The sequence below is a fragment of the Lepisosteus oculatus genome, chromosome 7, assembly GCF_040954835.1.
Source record: "Lepisosteus oculatus isolate fLepOcu1 chromosome 7, fLepOcu1.hap2, whole genome shotgun sequence".
Lineage (NCBI taxonomy): Eukaryota > Metazoa > Chordata > Actinopteri > Semionotiformes > Lepisosteidae > Lepisosteus > Lepisosteus oculatus.
Genome location: NC_090702.1, coordinates 45646205 through 45665514, shown reverse-complemented (window position 1 = coordinate 45665514; position 19310 = coordinate 45646205). Strand labels below are relative to the sequence as shown.

The following is a 19310-nucleotide window of genomic DNA, read 5'->3' as shown; positions in this document are numbered from 1 at the left end:
CACATGTAAGGGAGATTATTTCTGAAATTAGACTTGAATGAACTTTTGACTCAATCAAGGGTTTGGTACTTTTTAACTTCAATAAGATTAATAAAAGAACAGAAGTCACTCCAAAATTAGGACTGATTCCAATATTTCAGCAAATAGAACACCAGCAAAGGAATTAAAAAAAAGTTTGTTTTAACATTTTTAAATTAATTTGAAGGCTGTTTAAATGATACAAGAAAATGTGGGACCCATTTCTTTCATGTTTCTATTACTAATGTTGGTTAGATTCTTTTTGAATAATATCTATTTGTATGTCCAACAAGAATTTTGAAATCTGAATATATAAAAATTTTATACCTACAGCCATGGAGCAAGAGTTTTCTTTAGTGGGGGTGAAAGTGAAGATTAGAACTCTTGCCAATGAAAGACAAATACGCACAAAGCTGCCTGAAATCAGTGAAGTTATGGAGAAGTGTTAACTTAAAAAATAAGGAATATTTGCAGAGAAATATAGAGCATAAGTTTTATCTCCAATTGTATCCATGTTATTCAGATTTTACCCATCTGTTTTATACACAGAATGAAGAGCTTCTTATCTCTATTCAAGAAAAATATGAAGCTGAGCTGGAAAACCAGCAGCTGGACAATCTTCTTCAGCTTGTGCTTCCTCAGTCAAGTCAACGCAACACACCACCCTTTGAAAAAGAGCACACAGGGGTCTTCATTTCTGAGGGAATTAAGAGTTTATTTAAAGATCATTGCTGTCAAATACATCTCAATGACTTCTCTGAAATAGTCAAACTATTTTAACGGAATTGGAAATGCAGAAAATCAATATATTATATGTATTAACATGAAATCCATGGTTATAAATGTACACAGCCTCCTCAGATGGAGTTTTCTCTCAAAGCACATAAGTTTTTAAAGTATGCATACAGATATGAAAAAATAAAAGATCCATTTTAGCCAAATAGCTTCAGCGATATTGACCTTGCCACCACTTGATGAATTAATGACATATTTCTTAATGACAGATTTGTGAAAGGAGTGGTCCTGCACCAGAACCCTTTGAAATGCATGAGATCAGTTCAGAGGGCCATCAAGACTTTGAAAGGACAGCAGAAAAAAAACAGGATAGTCAGTCTGATTACCAGGAAGGAGAGGATGTCTGCTCAGGTAAATATTATGAAGTGGAAGAGATCATACTGATTTCTCAAATTTAAAGAAAAATGTATCCCCCATATAAACCACGTAAAAGCAGTGAAAAAGCGTCAGCAAATGTAATGTTGCAGTCAAAATTAAGGAGGCAAACAGTTGGAAAAAAACTGAACAATTTTAGTCAATTTCAATGGGACCTCAACCATACATTCAAAATACTCAAAGGCAACAACATTCTTCAGTATCAACAAAATGACGAACCAGAGATCACAAGTGGAAACTGAGTGGAAATACACATGAATTTGAGATTAGGAGGCACTTCTTTATCCAAAGAGCTGTGGGAGAGATTAGAACAAGCCATCAGCCATGTTTCTGAAGATGATACCATGACGTTCTTCAAGAAATGTTTGGATGACATTTTCCTTGGCTAGTAGTAATTCCTTGGCTACTATCTGCTGAATGGGCCAGAAGGGAAGAATGGCCTCCTCCTGCCTGGAACCTATGTTGTTTTGATGAAGACCTGCCCATTCCAGCCTTGTCCTACAGGTAGTAGGAAGGGGGTAACATAGCAAAAGACATGAGTGGTAGAAGTGCTGTTACTATTACAACTGATATTGTTGTGCTTATTCTTTCATTTTATTAATTAATGGTTTGCATATACAATGTTTTGCATATAACAAATTATACAAAGAAATAATAAGCATTAGAGTTAAACCACAAACCTTGAAAGAGTCATATTAAACCAGCATTTTATGCCAATTGCAAAACAAATTTGAGGAAACTGGTACTACAACACAGTTTATGTGAAATTATTTAACAGAACTACAGGCTGTAGAACAGCTACAATTTCTAATAAGTGGCTCAACTTGTTTGAAATAGAACTAGAATTATTTCAACAAATAATGTTAATCTAATTATTAATAACTAATTGTTGTATTATGTCTGTTTTTCCTCAGCTTGTGGTAATGTTTTCAGCTCTGAAGAAGCTCCCTATTTAGAAGTAGTATGTGCAGCAGACAGTACCCAGGGCCAGTTTGGACTGGAAGGAATTGGTGTAGAAGGAGAAGAAATAACATCTCAAGCTGAGGCAAACTTTGAAAAACAAGGTTCTCTGATTGCTGTTGCTTGGAGCAAACAAACAGAAGAATCTATAGATGACACGGTAAACTACATGAAATAGGTCTTTCCAGTAAAGCTAATCAAATGGTGTGTTATTAACAGAGCTAAGCATTCTTTCTTAGCAGTCTCCTTTTTAGCTATTCAGGTGCCTGTGGCTGACAACAAAGTTTTTAAGAAAGTTTTTTAAAAAATCTAAATGTTCTGTTTTTTTTTTTTCTGTGATAAGGTAAAATTAATTCTAAAGCTAAAAGACTGTAATGAACTACTGTATACCAGCTCTCCTTTTTTACAGAACAAACAATAGGCATTTCTAAGAGGCTGGTATCACGAATATAGATGTAACAAACAACATGCATACATTTTTCATCATAAATATAAGATTCTAAAGGGTCCTTCCACAAAACACCCTCAGAGCTCATAAACATCAGCCTAATAAATTGAATTTCACCTAAATTGTGGGTGATGTGACAGACAATTTGTTTCCTCATTTAGACCTGGTCATGTCATTGGGGTTAATTTTTTGGTTTTAAAGGCTTTTACAAAAGGTTCCCTAAGCATTTCTAATTCCCATAGTGTAAACAAATATCATGTTGATATGTCAACATGCCAGCAGCCACATCACCCTGCAACTCACAACTGGCAACCCACTGAAGCTAAGTAGGTGTGAGCCTGGTCAGTACCTGGATGGGAGACCTCCTGGGAAAAACTGCTGCTGGAAGAGGTGTTAGTGGGGCCAGCAGGGGGCGCTCGCCCTGCAGTCCATGTGGGTCCTAATGCCCCAGTAGAGTGACGGGGACACTATACTGTAAACAGGTGCCGTCCTTTGGATGAGATGTAAAACTGAGGTCCTGACTCTCTGTGGTCATTAAAAATCCCAGGGCTTTTTATCTTGAAAAGAGTAGGGGTGTAACCCTGGTGTCCAAATTTCCAATTAGCCCTTACCAATCATGGCCTCCTAATAATCCCCCTCTATGAATTGGCTTCATTACTCCCCACTGATAGCTGGTGTGTGGTGAGCGTTCTGGCGCACTATGGCTGCAGGTGGATGCTGCACATTGGTGGAGGGGAGTCCCCATTACCTGTAAAGCGCTTTGAGTGTCCAGAAAAGTGCTATATAAGTGTAAGCTATTATTATTATTATTATATGTTCTCCACCATAAATCTATTTTGCAATACTATAATATTGCTTTGAATTGTACAGAAAAGTGTCACATGCTCATTCACTAACACTGCATCACCCATTGGTGTGATCACGCATAAAGATTTATTATATTTTAGAGCTTATTATACTGTACTTGGAAGCTTAGGTAATCACTGCAGACCTTGTTGTGTTACAGCCACTTCCTGAAGAATCTGAAAACATTGAAGCAGACTTTCCAAATGAGCTCGAACGGGAGTTAATCACAATACCTTCTGAGAAGCAGCCAGAAGAGATATCCCATGATGCCGCCAGTGATTCAGTCTTTGTTAATGACACACTACAAGCTGAAAAAGAACAGGACCAACCTATTGAAAAAGCTCCCTCTGCTGCCCAAGTGAGATTCAAACCATAGAGTTATCAGATATGATAAAGCTTACAAAGCACTTAATGTGATGAATAGAGACTACAGTATATCAAAAACCTGTTGAATCATCTTAAGCACATTTCCCTCGATTTCAAATATTTTTTCTTATTTTTTCCCAAAAAGGTCTATTTCTTATACAAACACTTTTTATAGGTACAGTATGAAGACAGCTGTAAAGATTTATTTTAAAAAAAGAATCTTTAATATATTTGCTTGAATCTTAGTTTTTTATATATTAAGCATATTTATATGTTTCTGGTGAGTTTTTTGAGAAAATAGATTATATACATTTATTACCATTAATTTTATGCAGAGAGCAAATTAATCAGTTTAGTGCATTACAATGGATTTGATAGACAATATTACTATATACCCCTGTCATTTAGTCCCATTTAGATTGAACAGTTTCTAAGAGCTCAGAATTAGCACATTGTTGCATGTAAATCACACACAACCTGTAAATATGTTGTACAACATTCAAACTCTTACTTAGGTTAACATTACATACTGTATGTCTCAGACTTACTTTAGCTTCAAGACTGTTTTATTCCAGACAGAGGCCAAGTGTTTCCAGCATGCCATGACTGTAGTACACATTTCTGAGATGGAGAGAGAAGAGACAATGAGAAGCCTAGTAGACATGCAAAGAAAAGCTGAAAGCAAGTATCAGAGGGACAAGGAAAGACAAATGCTAAGGGTAAGTTTTGCTGCTGTCTGAGTAGTTATTTCTGCTTGGAGTAGAGACCAATCGAAACATCATGCTGCACTGCATCGTTTCTGTAGAAAATGAAGCGGTGACAGGTTTTCGTTAAATAAACCCAAGAGCTGGCAGAAAACACACACAAGCAGAGACAAGCTGCACAGACGAGCACAGGCAAAAGTGGTCCAGGCAAACACAGGACAGACCCATAAACAGGGACAAGAAAAGTTCAAAACCAAGACACTCAGAACACCCACCAGAGGAAGGTCCACTGAACAAAGTCAGGGTGAACCAGGTTCCAGAATCCAGAAAGAGCTCAGGAACTCAGGGAGAGCTCTGTGACAGAGTTCTTGAGTACTGCCAGATGATGGCTTATGTAGTCCTGAACCACCAGAGGCACATGTAGATACTGATAATACCTCTAATAGTTATCATTTAACTCTCACTAAAAATCTGGAATCCAAAGATAAACCATTATTCATTGATCTTGTTTGCTATTAAATTGATACATATATCCTGCACTACCACACTCCTAGTCTTTGAAACCATAGTAAATTAAAACACTTTTTCTAGGATGAATGCTGTTATTTGTTGTATTATGAGCAACACCCTTTCTTCCTTCAGGTTCAAGAACGCCTGTCCATCATCCAGAATAGAAAATCTGATGAAGACCTGCTGGGAAACAAGCAAGGAAAAGGGCTCATGCATCTTATGGAAAATTTTAAAAAGGCAATTATGTTTATTTTGCTTGGCTGGAAATGTACAGTGCCTTGCAAAAGTATTCACCAACTTCAAATGCTGTCCCATTTTGTTGAATGATTCTGAAGCAGGTCAGATGAATAACCATGTTTTTCAATTGCTACCTTAAAATGATCTATAGCACATGAATGACCCTGGAATATAATATAGTTCAAATCAATCCCCCATCAAACTCAATGACCAAAATATTAAGTTAGCATAAAAAAATCAATGTCCTTGATTGGTAGTAGCGTAGTAGAATGTTTTTGGTATTTTATGCTCTGAAGAAAGCAGATCACAAGACCAGGAGCAGTAAAACCAGTGAAGTTTAAAAATAGAGAAAAAGACTACATTAAGTCTCTGCTCACGTTTAGAGAAGCTAATGCAGGGCTCACAAAATACTTATCACTGGGGTATGAATACATTTTGAACATCATCTGTTATACATACTGTACATTTAACTGTTTTTGATAGATGCTGTATTTACACATATAATATTAGAAGTCATACAAGTCTTCATTGTAAAAGTAATTTGATCATGCTGTAATTGTCACAAAGTGTTAATCAGGACCCTGTGCAGATGGCAGAATCAGGAAGGGAGTGAAACAAACACGGGGGAGAGAAGACTAGGAAAGGGGCTGGTAGACGAACAGGGGGGCATGTCGACAGTGCTCGGGGGGGGGGGCATAGTCCAACCGAACAAGTCCAAAGGGAGTCCAAAGGCAAATCCAGAGTGGGAGTAAATATCCAGAACTGGGTAATCCCTCCTCAACAGACATGACAAAAGTTACAAACTGGAGCGGGATCCGGTGCAGAGACGGGGAGATAAAAAGGGGTAACGGGGCCAGGCGCTCCAAGCCCTAGACCCAGATGGATGCCTTGATCAAGCCTATGCCGTCGGGCCACTCTTGGACCCGCTGGTTAGCGGGCTTCCGGGTGTTCATCTTCCAAAGCTGTGCCCAGAATGGTAGGAGAGTCTGGCTTTTATAGTGAGAGGCTGGATGGGAAGCAGGTGCACAAAATCAACTCCAATCAACAGGAAAGAGCCGGAGCACCCTTAAGAGGAGAGACTTACAATCGTGACAGTAATGGGTATGCATGTAGAGTCTATGTAACCTCTGGTATATTATTCATTTTGTTAACAAAATCAAATTTTGTGATTCAGGTGGATAAAATCCATCAGAAAACACTGGTTAAAGAGAAGCTGGAGCAAGTGCGACGAGAACGGACCCACATTCTGCAGTCAAAAAGAGAACGGTAGATATTTCGGAAGACTCTGAAGACTAAAGTCCTTATTTATTCTCTTATCTGATTACCTGTGCTTGTGCCATATTGGTTCTTTCTTTATTGAAATGAACCATCTTATCATAACACTATAATTCTTTACACTGGGTTTAGGACGAAGAACAATCCTGGCCAAAATGTACAGCAATTACTGTACATTAAAATGTGGGAGTGTGAAGTACTTGTCATGGCCAGTATGTCAGCAATTAAAACTAAATTAGTTTGGATTTTGGGCAGCACAGTGGCACACTGGGGTTCACCGCTGGACCTGGGTTACTACCTGTGTGGAGTTTGTACACTATGTTTTTCCCATGTTTGTGTGGGTTTGTGTGCCCTCCTGCAGTCTACAAACATACAGGTAGGTTAACTGGCTTCTGGGAAAACTCACCCTGGTGTGAGTGTGTGCGTGTCTGTGTCTTTGTGTGCCCTGCGATAGGCTGGCAACCTGTCCAGGGTGTATCCAGCACTTGTGTCCGTTGCTTGCATGGAAAGGCTCTGGTTGCCTAGCTACATTGAATTGGATGAAACGCTTACAAAATGAATGAATGGACAGTTAGGATTTTAGGATATTGAAAATGCATGTTATTAAATATTCTATACATATTTGTACATCCAATTTAGCCTCCTCCCCAAAATCCACAAACCCGACACCCGTGGACGTGCCATCGTCTCAACATGCATTTGTCCAACTACTCACATCTCGGCCTTTCTCGACAGCCTTATGAGACCACTGCCTGATGATCTTCCTTCATATATCAAGGACACCAACTATGCCCTCCAACTTTTTAAGGATTTCCATTTTCAGGGCCCAGAATGCTACATTTTCACCCTGGACATCACATCTCTCTACACAATGATGGTCTTACAGCCCTCAAGCACACGCTTGACAAACGCACAGATAAGATATCCACCCACCCACACCCTTGTACGCCTTGTACATTATGCATTCTCTTTCAATAACTTTTTTAACCAGTAAGTTAGTGGTGTCACCATTGGCACCAAAATGGGACACAGCTATGCCAATATTTGTGTTGGTTGGGTAGAAGAATGCTTCTTCACTTCCTACGCTGGCTTTGTCCCGGACCTCTACAGGTGATACATTGATGACTGTCACACGCACTTGAACTACTTCAACATATTTGTACATCTTAACTGAACCTGAAAAGAGTACAGTTTTAGCAATAGTCAAAGCTAAAAGTAAATCGAAGATGAAACCTCTTTAATACTTAAAACCTGAAAATTAACCTATTTTAATTTTTATATGTATGTATACATGTATCTTTGCAGAAACACAGCTGGGTTTAAGGAGCTGTTGGAACCAGTTATTCACAGGAAAGAAGAACATGAAGATGATGTTAACTCAAAGGAGAAAATAAATCAACAAGTTTTGGGTTTAGAGGACTGGAAAAATTGTATTCCTGAAAGCAGAGTAGCATAACATTGAATTTGTTCAAAACATTATGATAACATCAAGATAAAATAAACGCCTGTAATTGTTTCACTCTGTCACTAAAGGCCAGGTGGCATTCTTTAGCAGAACGCAAGCCGTATTTTAACCCTCCAAAACTCTACAGCCTCAAACAAATTAAGTGATTGTTGTTTCACCCAACTATTTAATAGAGGCATGTACAAACATAATATCTAACCCATTTCTTTGTGTTTGCAAGTTACAAAGCTCATATACAAAATGATCTTTCTTTGGCTTCCTGGCTGGACTAAATATGCTCCTAATTTAATACTAGGATATGGCTAAATCTAAACTCTCATAAAAGCACTCACACCTGTATTAACACCTGAATAAAAACAAAGACTTCCATCACACATACTGTACACATTGTTGAATTCAAAACCCCTTTCCACAAAAAGAGCTTTTCGTGGAATCCAAGCAGTATGTAAAACATGGTGAAGGATTTAACATTTTTAGGGGAAAATGCTACTTTGTTCTCAAATACTGACAATGTTTGTAACCACTAAAAAAGATGCAAGAATAATTGTTTTAATGTTAGCTGTGGTGTTTGTCTTCAGTTGCTGGTGTTCTCCAAGGGTTTGATTTATCCAACTATGTTGGATGTTTCTGGAAAGATTCCATTTTTTCTGAAGAAACTGTCTCTCATAATTGCTGTAAGTCCATAAACTGGAGCACCATACTTTGTCATATCACCTGAATTCAAAGAAATATAAAAGATTATTAAGGTTATCTTAAATAAATTTATTATTGCATAATAAAATTGCAATAAATATTGTGTGCAGATATTTGATTTTGTGGTTCTATACTGTATGTCTTCATTTTAGTAAGATTTGTATTCTTAACTTGATCGTTTTTCCCGTTGTAAAACCTAAATAAAAAACTGGCCTAAAATGCTGTCATTGATTCTCTCAACTAGATTGTTAAATTAAATTATTCAACATTGTAGTGTTATATTTCAAAGTAATGTTTTATTGATGTGGTCTTCAACAAATGATGCATTTTAAATTCTATGCTTTGTTCTGAACGTAGGGTGTAATAACACTGTACCTTGCATTGTGGCATGAAAGTGGCTGAAAGTTATGAAAAGGCAGAGAGCCTAATTATTTTTACGAGGTTTAAAGAAAACTCTTAAAAGACTGTAAAAACCTACCTAATTGCCATCCGTACTGCCAATTACTAGTTACTGGGTATACATATTTTTCCTCCGGCTTCTGCTGTTTTCTTAGGTGTAGGTATTTGTAACGGCCTGTCTCCTCTTTAGAAATACCTTGATACAATACTTCCCTTGTTGCTCTTGAGACAGGTCGCATCGCTCCAGTCTCTAGCACCTCCTCTGTAGTTTTTTTGGTCTCCGCTTCCACCAGATTTTCTATTTTGCTTTCTTTTTTTACATTTGTTTCCTTTTTTGCAGGAGCATCAATGCGTGGCAGTTTCAGTCTTTTCTCCTTGGCTGGTGTTCTCTTTGCCTTGACTCGGGGGTTTTTTGTCCAGAAATCCTTCTGCCAGTTAAGCCTGATAAGGTTTTCTTTGAGTATTGCTTCTTTCCAGAATTCCTGGCGCTGTGAATCCATGTTTATTTCTCGAGCCATCTGTTCGGGGTTTATTTTGTTTCCTTCCTCGCTGTAAGTTATCTTTCCTGTAGGTATCTAGTCTATTTAAAACGTTCACTTTTGATTTATTCTATTTTAAAATTTATCGTGTGACTTTCCGCCTTATGTACCTGTACTGTACAGTATATGCTACTGTAACTTCTCAAAACACTGTCACCAAAACCTATCTGTTCTGTAGTTCAGAGATGGCAACTGTAGTTTTGATGCCAACAGTGAAGTCCACAGGTCTTTATTGTGCTCCCAGATGATGCTTTTATGACCCCCCTGGAGACCTGTTGCTATATAAGGGCAACATTTCACATCACAATGGCAGGTCTACTTTTCACTGTAGGAGTCCTGACATCTCTATGGCCTTTTCAAATAATAACATCTGCTGATTCTATTTCTATACAGTATATATCTGAAATTTCTGGTTTAGACTTTCTGGTGGGCAAGCCTTTTTTGGTTTTGCTTTGATTTCGTGCAGTGTTGGTACATTATGTATACACAGGGTTTCTTAGCCTGGCACCTTATTTCGTTTTCTTCTGCGTCCCGAAGTTGTCTAGTTTTGTAGACCTTGTACTGTAAGTTTCTCAGCTGCTGCGGGAAACGTCCAGAATTACGGTTAAAATAATCAAAATCTTATCTCTACATGCTAAAACGTCAGTTATATAAACTCTACATTTTTTTCACTCCATTATTTGCGGCTTTGAAGAGTTTCTGTAAAGAGAAAGATTCCCTGAGAGCGAACCGACTGATTTTTTATGGAGAATAATGTGGATGCTAATCTACGCCATGATTCTGAGAAGACTTCAATCACCAAATTAAGACACTTCTGCAATGTCCTAACCTTTCATATTCTTGAATATCGGCAATAAGGCTGTATTTCTAAATTATTACGAAACCACTACAATCCTGCAGAACAGTGCAACGATGCAAAAACAGTAAAACACAAACAGTATTTTACTAGTTATACGTTAATTGCAATATTATCTGTTGAAGATGGCGGTTTGTGTCATTAGGAGAATGGGGCGTTGTATGAAAAAGTACTCTAGGTTAGTTCAAATTTTGTCGGTTTGTTCGTTGAACGTTGTTTGAACGGGTGAGAAGAGAACGGGAGCGGACGTGAACGAGATTTTCTTTAGTTATTTCACCGGAGGACTGCCGAAAGGCTTTTTTAAACAAGAATAAACCCCACATGTTTCAGTCTATTTCCAATTTGGTTTTTACTCATTTGCGGGGCAGACTTAAAACGATAAAAAAGGTATTACCCCCTCCCCCGGGCGTTACGCTCTGGCCTAGGAGCTTATACGGAATCAGATATCCAGAAGCTCCTCTGTTTCCCGACCACGGTCTGAAAGGTAACATCAAATCTTCCTGAATTTGTAGAGGAAAGGACTGTTTATTTAAAACATAACGCATCGGTATTACTGGCCTTCATTATTGTGCAAAGCTGTAGATTAAACCAGGAGGTACTGTATTATTGTCTCACACTAGATGAGTAAACCAGTTTTATCGACCTTGAACTGAAAACACAACTACAGATTTTTGTGGCGTTGAACTGATGCTTATGACCATTTGTGAAGATAAGTTTTATAATAGCGCCATCTTGTGGTTATTACCCGGTACACTCGGTGGTACAGTGTACTGTATTGTTTTGTATTTGTAACGCCATACAGTACGCCCGAGTCGGGCTCCTCTAATTGGGGCGAAAAAGCGTGCAACACAACAAATCGACACGCATGGTTACATTACATTACATTTAATGGTTACATTTATTTCATTTCCCCAAAATTAAAATAGAATTCTAACGCTGTGTATTGTACACAGTTGAAATAAGTGATAATGTTTCTCATAGCTTGTTGTCTTTATTGAATAGAAATCTCAAATTTAAGGTACGTAACCTCAAGCGAACAGTGCGAGAATACGTCTGACTCCACTGGTTTTTCACTTTGCTTCAACTCTACTTCAAACCTCTGATTCTGTTTCTCCGCCACCTGCCTTGCGTGGGTCATGGGGTCAGGAGGGCTTTATGGCTTATTTGTTTATGCCAATCAATTAATCAGTCACCTTAGCGCTGTGCAAGGAAGAGGAGAGGGAAAACACAAGTAAATAGATCAGGTGATTCTTGTACAAAAACGTGAAAATAACTAATTCAAAACAAGGGACTCACACTGTCACATTTATTTATTTACCATGGTACCACTGTTGGCTGTAGCTTGTTATAATCCGATAATTGCTATGGCAACAAGACCCTCCACTAAAGCAGAGAGATCCAGGAGTTTTCTAGTTTCCTCCACCACCTCAATAGTTTACAATTCGGGAAGCAAATAGATTGCATTAATCTTGAGGTATGAAGTTGTGAGGTTGCTCTTCACTGACCTGTTCAACTTTACAGTACAGTACCTGATTGCCAGATACAGGACCAGGAGCACCTACAGTATGTGTTACCATTCCACACGCATCTCTGACCCGTCTTGCATTCCCATGCGCACTGTGTGTTACAAACGCTCACGCCACAAGTAATACACCTACAGTATCACCGTTCACTCCCATCACTAATTCAGCTCCCCTCTTTTCTCGATTCCTGCTCATAGTTGTGGATTCTCCTCGCGCTCCCAAGTGCGCGTTATTTCATTACTAGCTTACTGTATATTCGGTATCTGACGATATCTAGCCCCTCGTTTACGATTTTTAAGTCTTGCGTTTTGGATTGTTGCTCTCTAGTTGTCTCTATCGTTTTATGACCGTCTCTCTCTCGTCCTGCACAAGATCTATACGTCCTACCTGCCTCCTGTACTATACTATGGTTCCATATGATCTGTACATCTCAAGTGAATAATTTGACTGGCTGTGTTCTCTCCATGTGTTAAGATGAGGAATTAAAGAGAAGTCTTCTTCATGCCCATGTATGGTGTGCTGTTTTTAAAAAGGTTTTTAGAAAAGTGAAAAATATGCAAAGACATTTAAAAAAAACATCTACATTTTTAAGGTACAGTACGTGTACATTTATCTTCCGAAAGGAGGTCCTTCGTTTTCATCTTCTTTTGCCAATTCCGAACGGGTCGTGTACGAGGGAACCAGCAGTTTCATCACCCGTCTGCAGTGCGTCACCAAGGTTGTGTGTGACACAGGTGGATAGAATGCAGCTTAAGGGATTTAAATACAAACACAAGCATTTCAGAAAAGAAAGCTGTATTCAGAAAAGAAAACTGAAATTCATTTCAATGAAAGAGTGCCTTCTAGTGTCCAGTAAGTGACTTTTAGATGCTTGGAATAAGCATAAAAGTGAGGCAAAAAAACTGCTGTGATTCATTAGTTCTTTAAATGTATTTACGTGTGTACCACCATATTGAAAGATACTTATATTTGAAATGTTTCTATGGGCTGTGCAATATTTTAGAAATAAATAATTACTGATTTAACTAGGAAAGTGTGAGCCTAAACATGCTATTTAATTAATAGCATGACCCCTGCAATTTTACATCAAACACAAATGTGACTTTCATACAGTTTAAATTCCATTTTGACATTCCCCTGTTATGCTTTACTCTAAACTTGTTTAATACATTCCACTATTCTGCAAATATTTGAACATGATTAAATATACTGTATTGTTAGGGAATATGGTAAAAATGGAAATAAACATTCTGTAACCTTTAATATTACAATGTAATTTTCTATTTTGATTGATGACAAATAATCAATGCAATATTTAATTTTAATAACCATGGTTTTGGGACTGAAGTTAACAAGGCAGTCAAAACAATGTAAAATATTTGTTTTGGTCATCTTTTTATATTTTGATACTTAACATTCACAAAATGTAACTGGAGAGTATCCTTTGAAAATGTCACCATTTTATTTTTTCATTCTTGTTTTATTTAATTACTGTACTATATCAACTGAGTACATTTGTACTGTAATTGCTGTTTCTTCATGCAACAACAGAACAGCAGGGAGTGGGTAGTGGCCAGACTCCCATACTTCTGTTAATAAAGACATACTTTTTCATACTAGTATGTGTACTTTTAAAATATTTGGATGGCTGAGTGCAAATCATTTCTATTCTATAAAAATTGATATTCCCATTTTGATAACAGTGTGGAAAGACAGCTTATATTTGAAGACTAATACACTCATGTTCTAAACATTTGTGGTCTTATTTTATTGTGTAGGGAAGACCAGCAGGTCTGTAAGAAAACAAATTACGGAATTGATTTAGTGGTTGATGTGGTAAATTAGGCAAACTGTGGAAACACACAGCATTAACCTTAATTCTTATTTTGTTATTCTCTTGTGGCTTGTGGGTGTAGAAAACAAAAGAGGTGATCTTTTCCAAAGATGACTATGAAATTGCTGATGTTTAGATTCAGTATATACTGTATATATAGTGTATATTAATTGGCAAAAAGACTGTTATAAAAATGTAAATGAGAGGAAGTCATTTGGTCCATCATGTTCATTTGGTTCTTTTGTAATCTTATATCCAGTACTGGTCATACAAGTAACAATATACCTCTACAAAGGGAAAGTTTGGCAAATCAAACCCAATCCGAATGTCTTAAGGAGGCTGGTGAAAATCAGTGCACTCTTAGGAAGCCAAACTCACAGAGAGACAGACAGAGCAGTCAAACACCACATAGACAAGCTCCCAACAGATGGAAATAAATGCAGGAGTCATGAGCTGAGCAACTATTCAGCCCTTGTTGACGGCCCTGACTATTTATTCCTAGTTTCTTACAATCCAGTTATGGATTTTTCTTCGGCTAAATCTCTGAGTGTGATCAAAGCTTCAATTAAGGAAAAGAGGTTCTGCAGTTACACAGATGGTGTAATATTGCACTTCGCCATTCTCAAGCATCACGCCTGAGTTTTAAACTACAGTACAGTACTGTACATTAGCTATTTTATGTACATTCTTCAAATCCGGCAGTTTTAGAGAGAATAATTATACTGCCATCATATACCGATGCCATATACTGTACATGTAATGAATTGACAGCTCAAATATTAAAAGAAAGAATTACTTACAAAACTTTGGAACGGATTTTATCCATCACCTGTTTTCTGAAACAAGCCAAGAACAAAAACTCTTGTAGCCAGCACAAACTCTGACGAGAACATGTGTGACTCGGAGACTCGGATTGAGTACTGTATGTGAGCTGTGCTCTGTGAGGAAGAGGAGCTTCCTTTTGGAAGTAAAGACAGCTTCTCATGGGCAGAGGCCTTGGTACCTTCAAGTAACACTCAAAGAGGAACTATAAACAGAGGGGAACCCTGCACAGTTCAGAGTTCTATTGAGTATTTTCTATAGTGTTAAAAAAGCAGGCAGATAAAAGCTAACAGCACACCCATTTAGACTGGCAGTGACAAGTTTACTGTTGCTCACCACAAAAATTACATTCTTGGACAGCTGGACATATAATCTGTATTTTGTGATTAGTGTTTTAAATATTTCTGTACAATGCATGTCATCTTGCATTTTACATTTTGTGTTTAAATGAATGTTCTGTTCCTATCCAGGTTGACCAGGGTTATGTTTAGATGATAAAAAAAGATCAACAGTTTTTAGGGCAGAGCAGATATTGAGTTTTGATTGCCTTCTTTATTCACTGTCTGAATAAAAGTCTTTAAAAATTGAACTGAGCTGTACACTGTGTACAGGTAATTGAAACCAGGCATGCATAATTATCATTTGAGATTTGAAGGTAATCAGAACATCATTAGAAAATTTGTAATAAAAAATGTGTATGTGATTGAATCAAAGCACAGTTTTCTCATTTAGTCATTCAGTAGATGAGTGAATCTAAAATGTCTTCTTGGCAGGAAAGACAGTTCCAGATGCTCACTACTATGTGTACATTGTATTAGGGGAACAGTACAGTATACTTACTCTGTAGTGATTTGGTACTGTGTTTCATTCTGCGCATTTAGCTCATCAAATCTGTGAGAATGAAAAGTTAAAAACTCAACTTCCATGCTAATTGGCCGTCATAAAGCAAACAGGGGCATCAGATAAGAGTAGCCTTACTTTCAGGGCCACAGGAATGTCAGGGCATGTAACAGGCTTGCAGCTGCACCTTGTTCTGGGTCCAGTGGACACCAGGATGAAGAAAATGTGTAAATGTTTTGGTTCAAATCTTATAACTTTTGTTTAAGGTTTTACAAGGGGACAATACAGCAAAATAAACTATTGAGCAGTTTCCAAGCTTTAAATCCCCTACATTACCAGCGCTAGATTCCCCCTACACACAGAACCTATATGTTAATATTTGATTGGGACTTTGCCCTCCCAACAAAAAGCAAAACTTGCTTGCATATCTGTGACACCAATATCTGCTTACTCTTAGTTTGTTACTCTTATCTGTTGCTCCAGAAGAAATAGGTGATCTAATGTACACATAATACAAGTAAAGGTTTATTCCATGCTAAAACGAAAAGAGCCACAATGTTTCAGCTGTGAAGTCTTCTTCAGGTTTACTTGATCCTTTGCAGCCTACGCATGCTGACACAGCTACTCACTTGAACTAATACTTACAGTATGTACACTTTTCTCTAGTCTCCATATTTGAAACATATTTGCATGTAAATAGTTTAATGAGAGATTATTTTTAATAAAATATTTACATTTTTCATTTCTTCTAAATCCGTTGCTCTTGGCAAGCTGCTCTAAATGAGTGGCAGTGAAGGCTCTGCTGTGTTCTGTCAGAAGACAGCAGACAGAGCCGGAACAGCAGATCTGATTGGGAACTTCGTGGTAAGGTATTGACTACTTTGCTCTTTTGGAAACCCAAGGTTATGAGAATAAACTACTGTAGCCAGTCTCCTGCTCCAAGTTTTCAAAGCTGAGCTTGGCTGTGCAGTACGGTACAGTAGCTGTATATTCTATACTTTGCATACTTTCGTTGCAAGATGATGACATTTGATGCTGATCTTAGTTAAACATTTGCAGGCTTTTGAAGGGATTAGTTTCACATCCTTCCTGCAGTAACAATAAAAATTTTAAATTTTTAAACATTTGAATACAATCAATTCAAATTTGATATGCAAGTTGTATTAGAAGAACAGTGTACTTACTCTGTAGTATTTTGGTGCAGAGTTTTATTCTGCAAGTGCATCTCATTTGACCTGGAAAGATAAATATTTTAAAACAAAATGTCTTTGCTTGTCGTCTCCCATAAGGCAAAAGGTGGCACATATTTACTTATCCGTCTACTTATTTTATTTACTGTATGTCATCTGTTCTCCTAATACACAATACTTTTTACCACCAGCTTGTCATAGTATAATTATTAGCACTTGTTAATCATATGATTTTTAATATATATAATAAACAAGTGTACCTACTGTATATGTATATGTACAGTGACTATATATGGCTTAATTTTCAAGTAGAAAAATATTAGAATCTTTTGTTTACTATTCAAAATATATTACAAAATTTCATATTTTTATGAACATTTTGAAGCTGATGTGTATCTGACTGGTGCAAACAGCAAATATTTTTTGCTTAATACATTACACACATCTTCCGTTACTTACATTAATTCAAAATGTTATCTCACCACTCCTCTGTAATTAGGTCTTTAATGCCAATTGAAAAAATATATTTTGTTTTTGTTCATGCCAAAATATCTCCTCGGTTAATGTACATTTTGTTCGGGATGCAGCAAGCACATACAGATTCATAACTTAAGGATTCCAATTTTTGGAGGAAACTAGATATTTTGTTTTGATGGAAAAACAAAAACTATTTTTTAAAAATTACCAGTCAGACAATTAATGCATATCATTGTGCTTTTATTTGTATTTAGGTAGAAGAAAAACATACTCACTTTGTGATATTTGTGTCTTGGGTCAAATTCCACTGGTGGTGCTCGTTGAGCCTATAATAATGTACAAGTAATAGGTTTATTCCATGCTGAAAAAAAGAAGAAAGAAAACACAACGTTTCGGCCGTTGAGCCTTGTGTCATCGACACCTGAAGAAGGCTCCACGGCCGAAACGTTGTGTTCTCTTTCTTCTTTTTTTCAGCATGGAATAAACCTATTACTTGTTCCTTTGCAGCCTACGCATGCTGACGCAGCTACCCACCTGAACTATAATAATGAATATTGCAGTCTCTTGAAATAAATTCTATTCATGTTAAGTATGGTTTTCACCAATGCCACAATATTTCTGCATGATTTTAAATTATCTAGACTCAAAATACAAAAACTACAAAATACAGGTAAAAATACAGTGTAATCCATTTTCTATTTTGTAAGATTTAATTTAATTCAATTCAATACTTTATAGCCATAACAACTTGTCGCATGGATTTTGGTTCTATACACACAAATATACAGCATAAAGCCATCCTAAACAGACAAAGTAATAAAAAAACATAACATGTGAGGTTATTAACATAATTTTTTATTTCTTGTGCAACACACACAAGACATGGGCCTCAAGAGAGACAAAGCAACATAGGTGTGATAGGAAGAAAATATTAGAAAAGGAATAACAAAATTTTGCATTGTTCATCATATATAAAATCCTAATATTCTACAAACAGCAACATGATGTATCATGTTTCTGTTACAGAAACATGCAATGTGTTCAATGAAAACAACAATGTGTATTTGTTTTCATTTTTCTTCTGCTCTTCAAAGCGAGCTCACTAGGCCACCTGTAAACTTGTTTTGTCTGTAATGATTTCTAACATGAAGTAGCAGGCTAATCTATTCCAGAATTAATTGTGTTCTGCAGTGAATATATTGTGACTTACCTTTGACTACTGTCCCTTGTAGTATTTAGTGGTCGTGGTAAAACCAAGGCACAGCTGAGTAAAAATAAAACAAAATAAAGTGTAGGGTTCATTCTGCATGACAGATGAGGAAGACACAGAACAAAAACAATCTCAAATGATTTCAGTGTCCACTAATGCTAGACCTAACTGGTGCTGCTTTTTATAGTTTTGTAATCTTTGTTTAAACGAGCAAGGTTGTCAGTGTTTGTGGGACAGGACCAAGAGAACAGTACTTAACTGTTTAATGGGAGGACATCAATAAATAAACAAATGAACATTAACAATGAACTCAGTTATAAAATATGTTATATTTTCCCCCCCAAGGTAGACACGTAGTCAAACCCTATATTCAATAAAATTGGAAAACTTTGGCATATGTTTTTCTACATAGGAACAAGTAATAGGTTTATTCCATGCTGAAAAAAAGAAGAAAGAGAACACAACATTTCGGCCGTGGAGCCTTCTTCATGTGTTTTTCTACATGTTTTCTACATTCTTAATTAAACAACAGTACGGGTTTTTTTTCAGACATTGAAGTGTGCTGTATTTGGATGTTGAATAAATGTGACTGGTTTCTTAATGACACTTCACTGAGAAAAAAAAAGGTATAGAGCATTTGACATTTCTGTCATGTACTAATGTTTTTATACCAAACAGTATGTTTTAATAGTATGAGTAGAGTGCAGTAGTGGTTAGGACTTTGGAAATCCCCTGTGGGGACAGTGCTGCTATTGTCCTTCAGCAAGGAACACTACCCACATTTTGCCAGAAAAACCCTGATATGATAAATTAATCAAATTTTAATGAAACTGTTATAATTGAGGGTGGGACAGTGGCACAGTGGTTAGTATTGTTGCCTTGCAGTGCTGGGGCCATGGGTTCAATTCTGGACCTGGGGTGCTATTTC

At 37.0% G+C, this 19310-nt stretch overlaps 2 protein-coding genes and 1 long non-coding RNA gene across 5 annotated transcripts; 1 reads left to right on the top strand and 2 right to left on the bottom strand.

The window, feature by feature from the left end:
* The first annotated feature begins 3592 nt into the window (after positions 1-3592).
* Positions 3593-5478, top strand: LOC138240831 (uncharacterized). The gene is made up of 3 exons (XR_011190098.1): positions 3593-3800; positions 4384-4527; positions 5155-5478. It is a non-coding gene; the product is annotated as an uncharacterized lncRNA (long non-coding RNA).
* A 3049-nt stretch (positions 5479-8527) lies between these two features.
* On the bottom strand, positions 8528-9609 carry atp6v1fnb (ATP6V1F neighbor). The gene is made up of 2 exons (XM_015352297.2): positions 9171-9609; positions 8528-8713 (listed from the first exon to the last, which is right to left on the bottom strand). The coding sequence occupies exons 1-2, from the start codon at positions 9607-9609 to the stop codon at positions 8604-8606; spliced, it is 549 nt and encodes a 182-aa protein (XP_015207783.1). The 3' UTR covers positions 8528-8603.
* Positions 9610-9619: 10 nt separating this feature from the next.
* LOC138240830 (uncharacterized) lies at positions 9620-18562 on the bottom strand. Of its 3 annotated transcripts, XM_069192567.1 has the most exons (7): positions 18383-18562; positions 17448-17498; positions 16690-16740; positions 15506-15556; positions 14644-14679; positions 12617-12758; positions 9620-11686 (listed from the first exon to the last, which is right to left on the bottom strand). In XM_069192567.1, exons 1-6 carry the CDS (start codon positions 18472-18474, stop codon positions 12647-12649), a joined length of 393 nt encoding a protein of 130 aa, XP_069048668.1. In that variant the 5' UTR covers positions 18475-18562; the 3' UTR covers positions 9620-11686; positions 12617-12646. The 3 variants fall into 3 exon arrangements, with proteins under 3 accessions (XP_069048668.1, XP_069048667.1, XP_069048669.1); XM_069192566.1 differs by lacking the exon at positions 9620-11686 and having other exon boundaries at positions 11779-12758; XM_069192568.1 differs by lacking the exon at positions 9620-11686 and having other exon boundaries at positions 11779-12758; positions 17457-17498.
* Between the last annotated feature and the right edge of the window lie 748 nt (positions 18563-19310).

What these genes read in the sequence shown, in the direction of transcription:
- LOC138240830 (XM_069192567.1), bottom strand. Translation starts at nt 18,474, where the DNA reads ATGAACCCTACACTTTATTTTGTTTTATTTTTACTCAGCTGTGCCTTG. An exon ending in CAGTACCAAATCACTACAGA is followed by an intron (nt 14,680 to 15,505) that starts GTAAGTATACTG and finishes GGCTTGTTTCAG; the next exon opens with AAAACAGGTGATGGATAAAA. An exon ending in AAAATCCGTTCCAAAGTTTT is followed by an intron (nt 12,759 to 14,643) that starts GTAAGTAATTCT and finishes AAATCCCTTAAG; the next exon opens with CTGCATTCTATCCACCTGTG.
- atp6v1fnb (XM_015352297.2), bottom strand. Translation starts at nt 9,609, where the DNA reads ATGGCTCGAGAAATAAACATGGATTCACAGCGCCAGGAATTCTGGAAA. An exon ending in GCAGTACGGATGGCAATTAG is followed by an intron (nt 8,714 to 9,170) that starts GTAGGTTTTTAC and finishes CTTTGAATTCAG; the next exon opens with GTGATATGACAAAGTATGGT.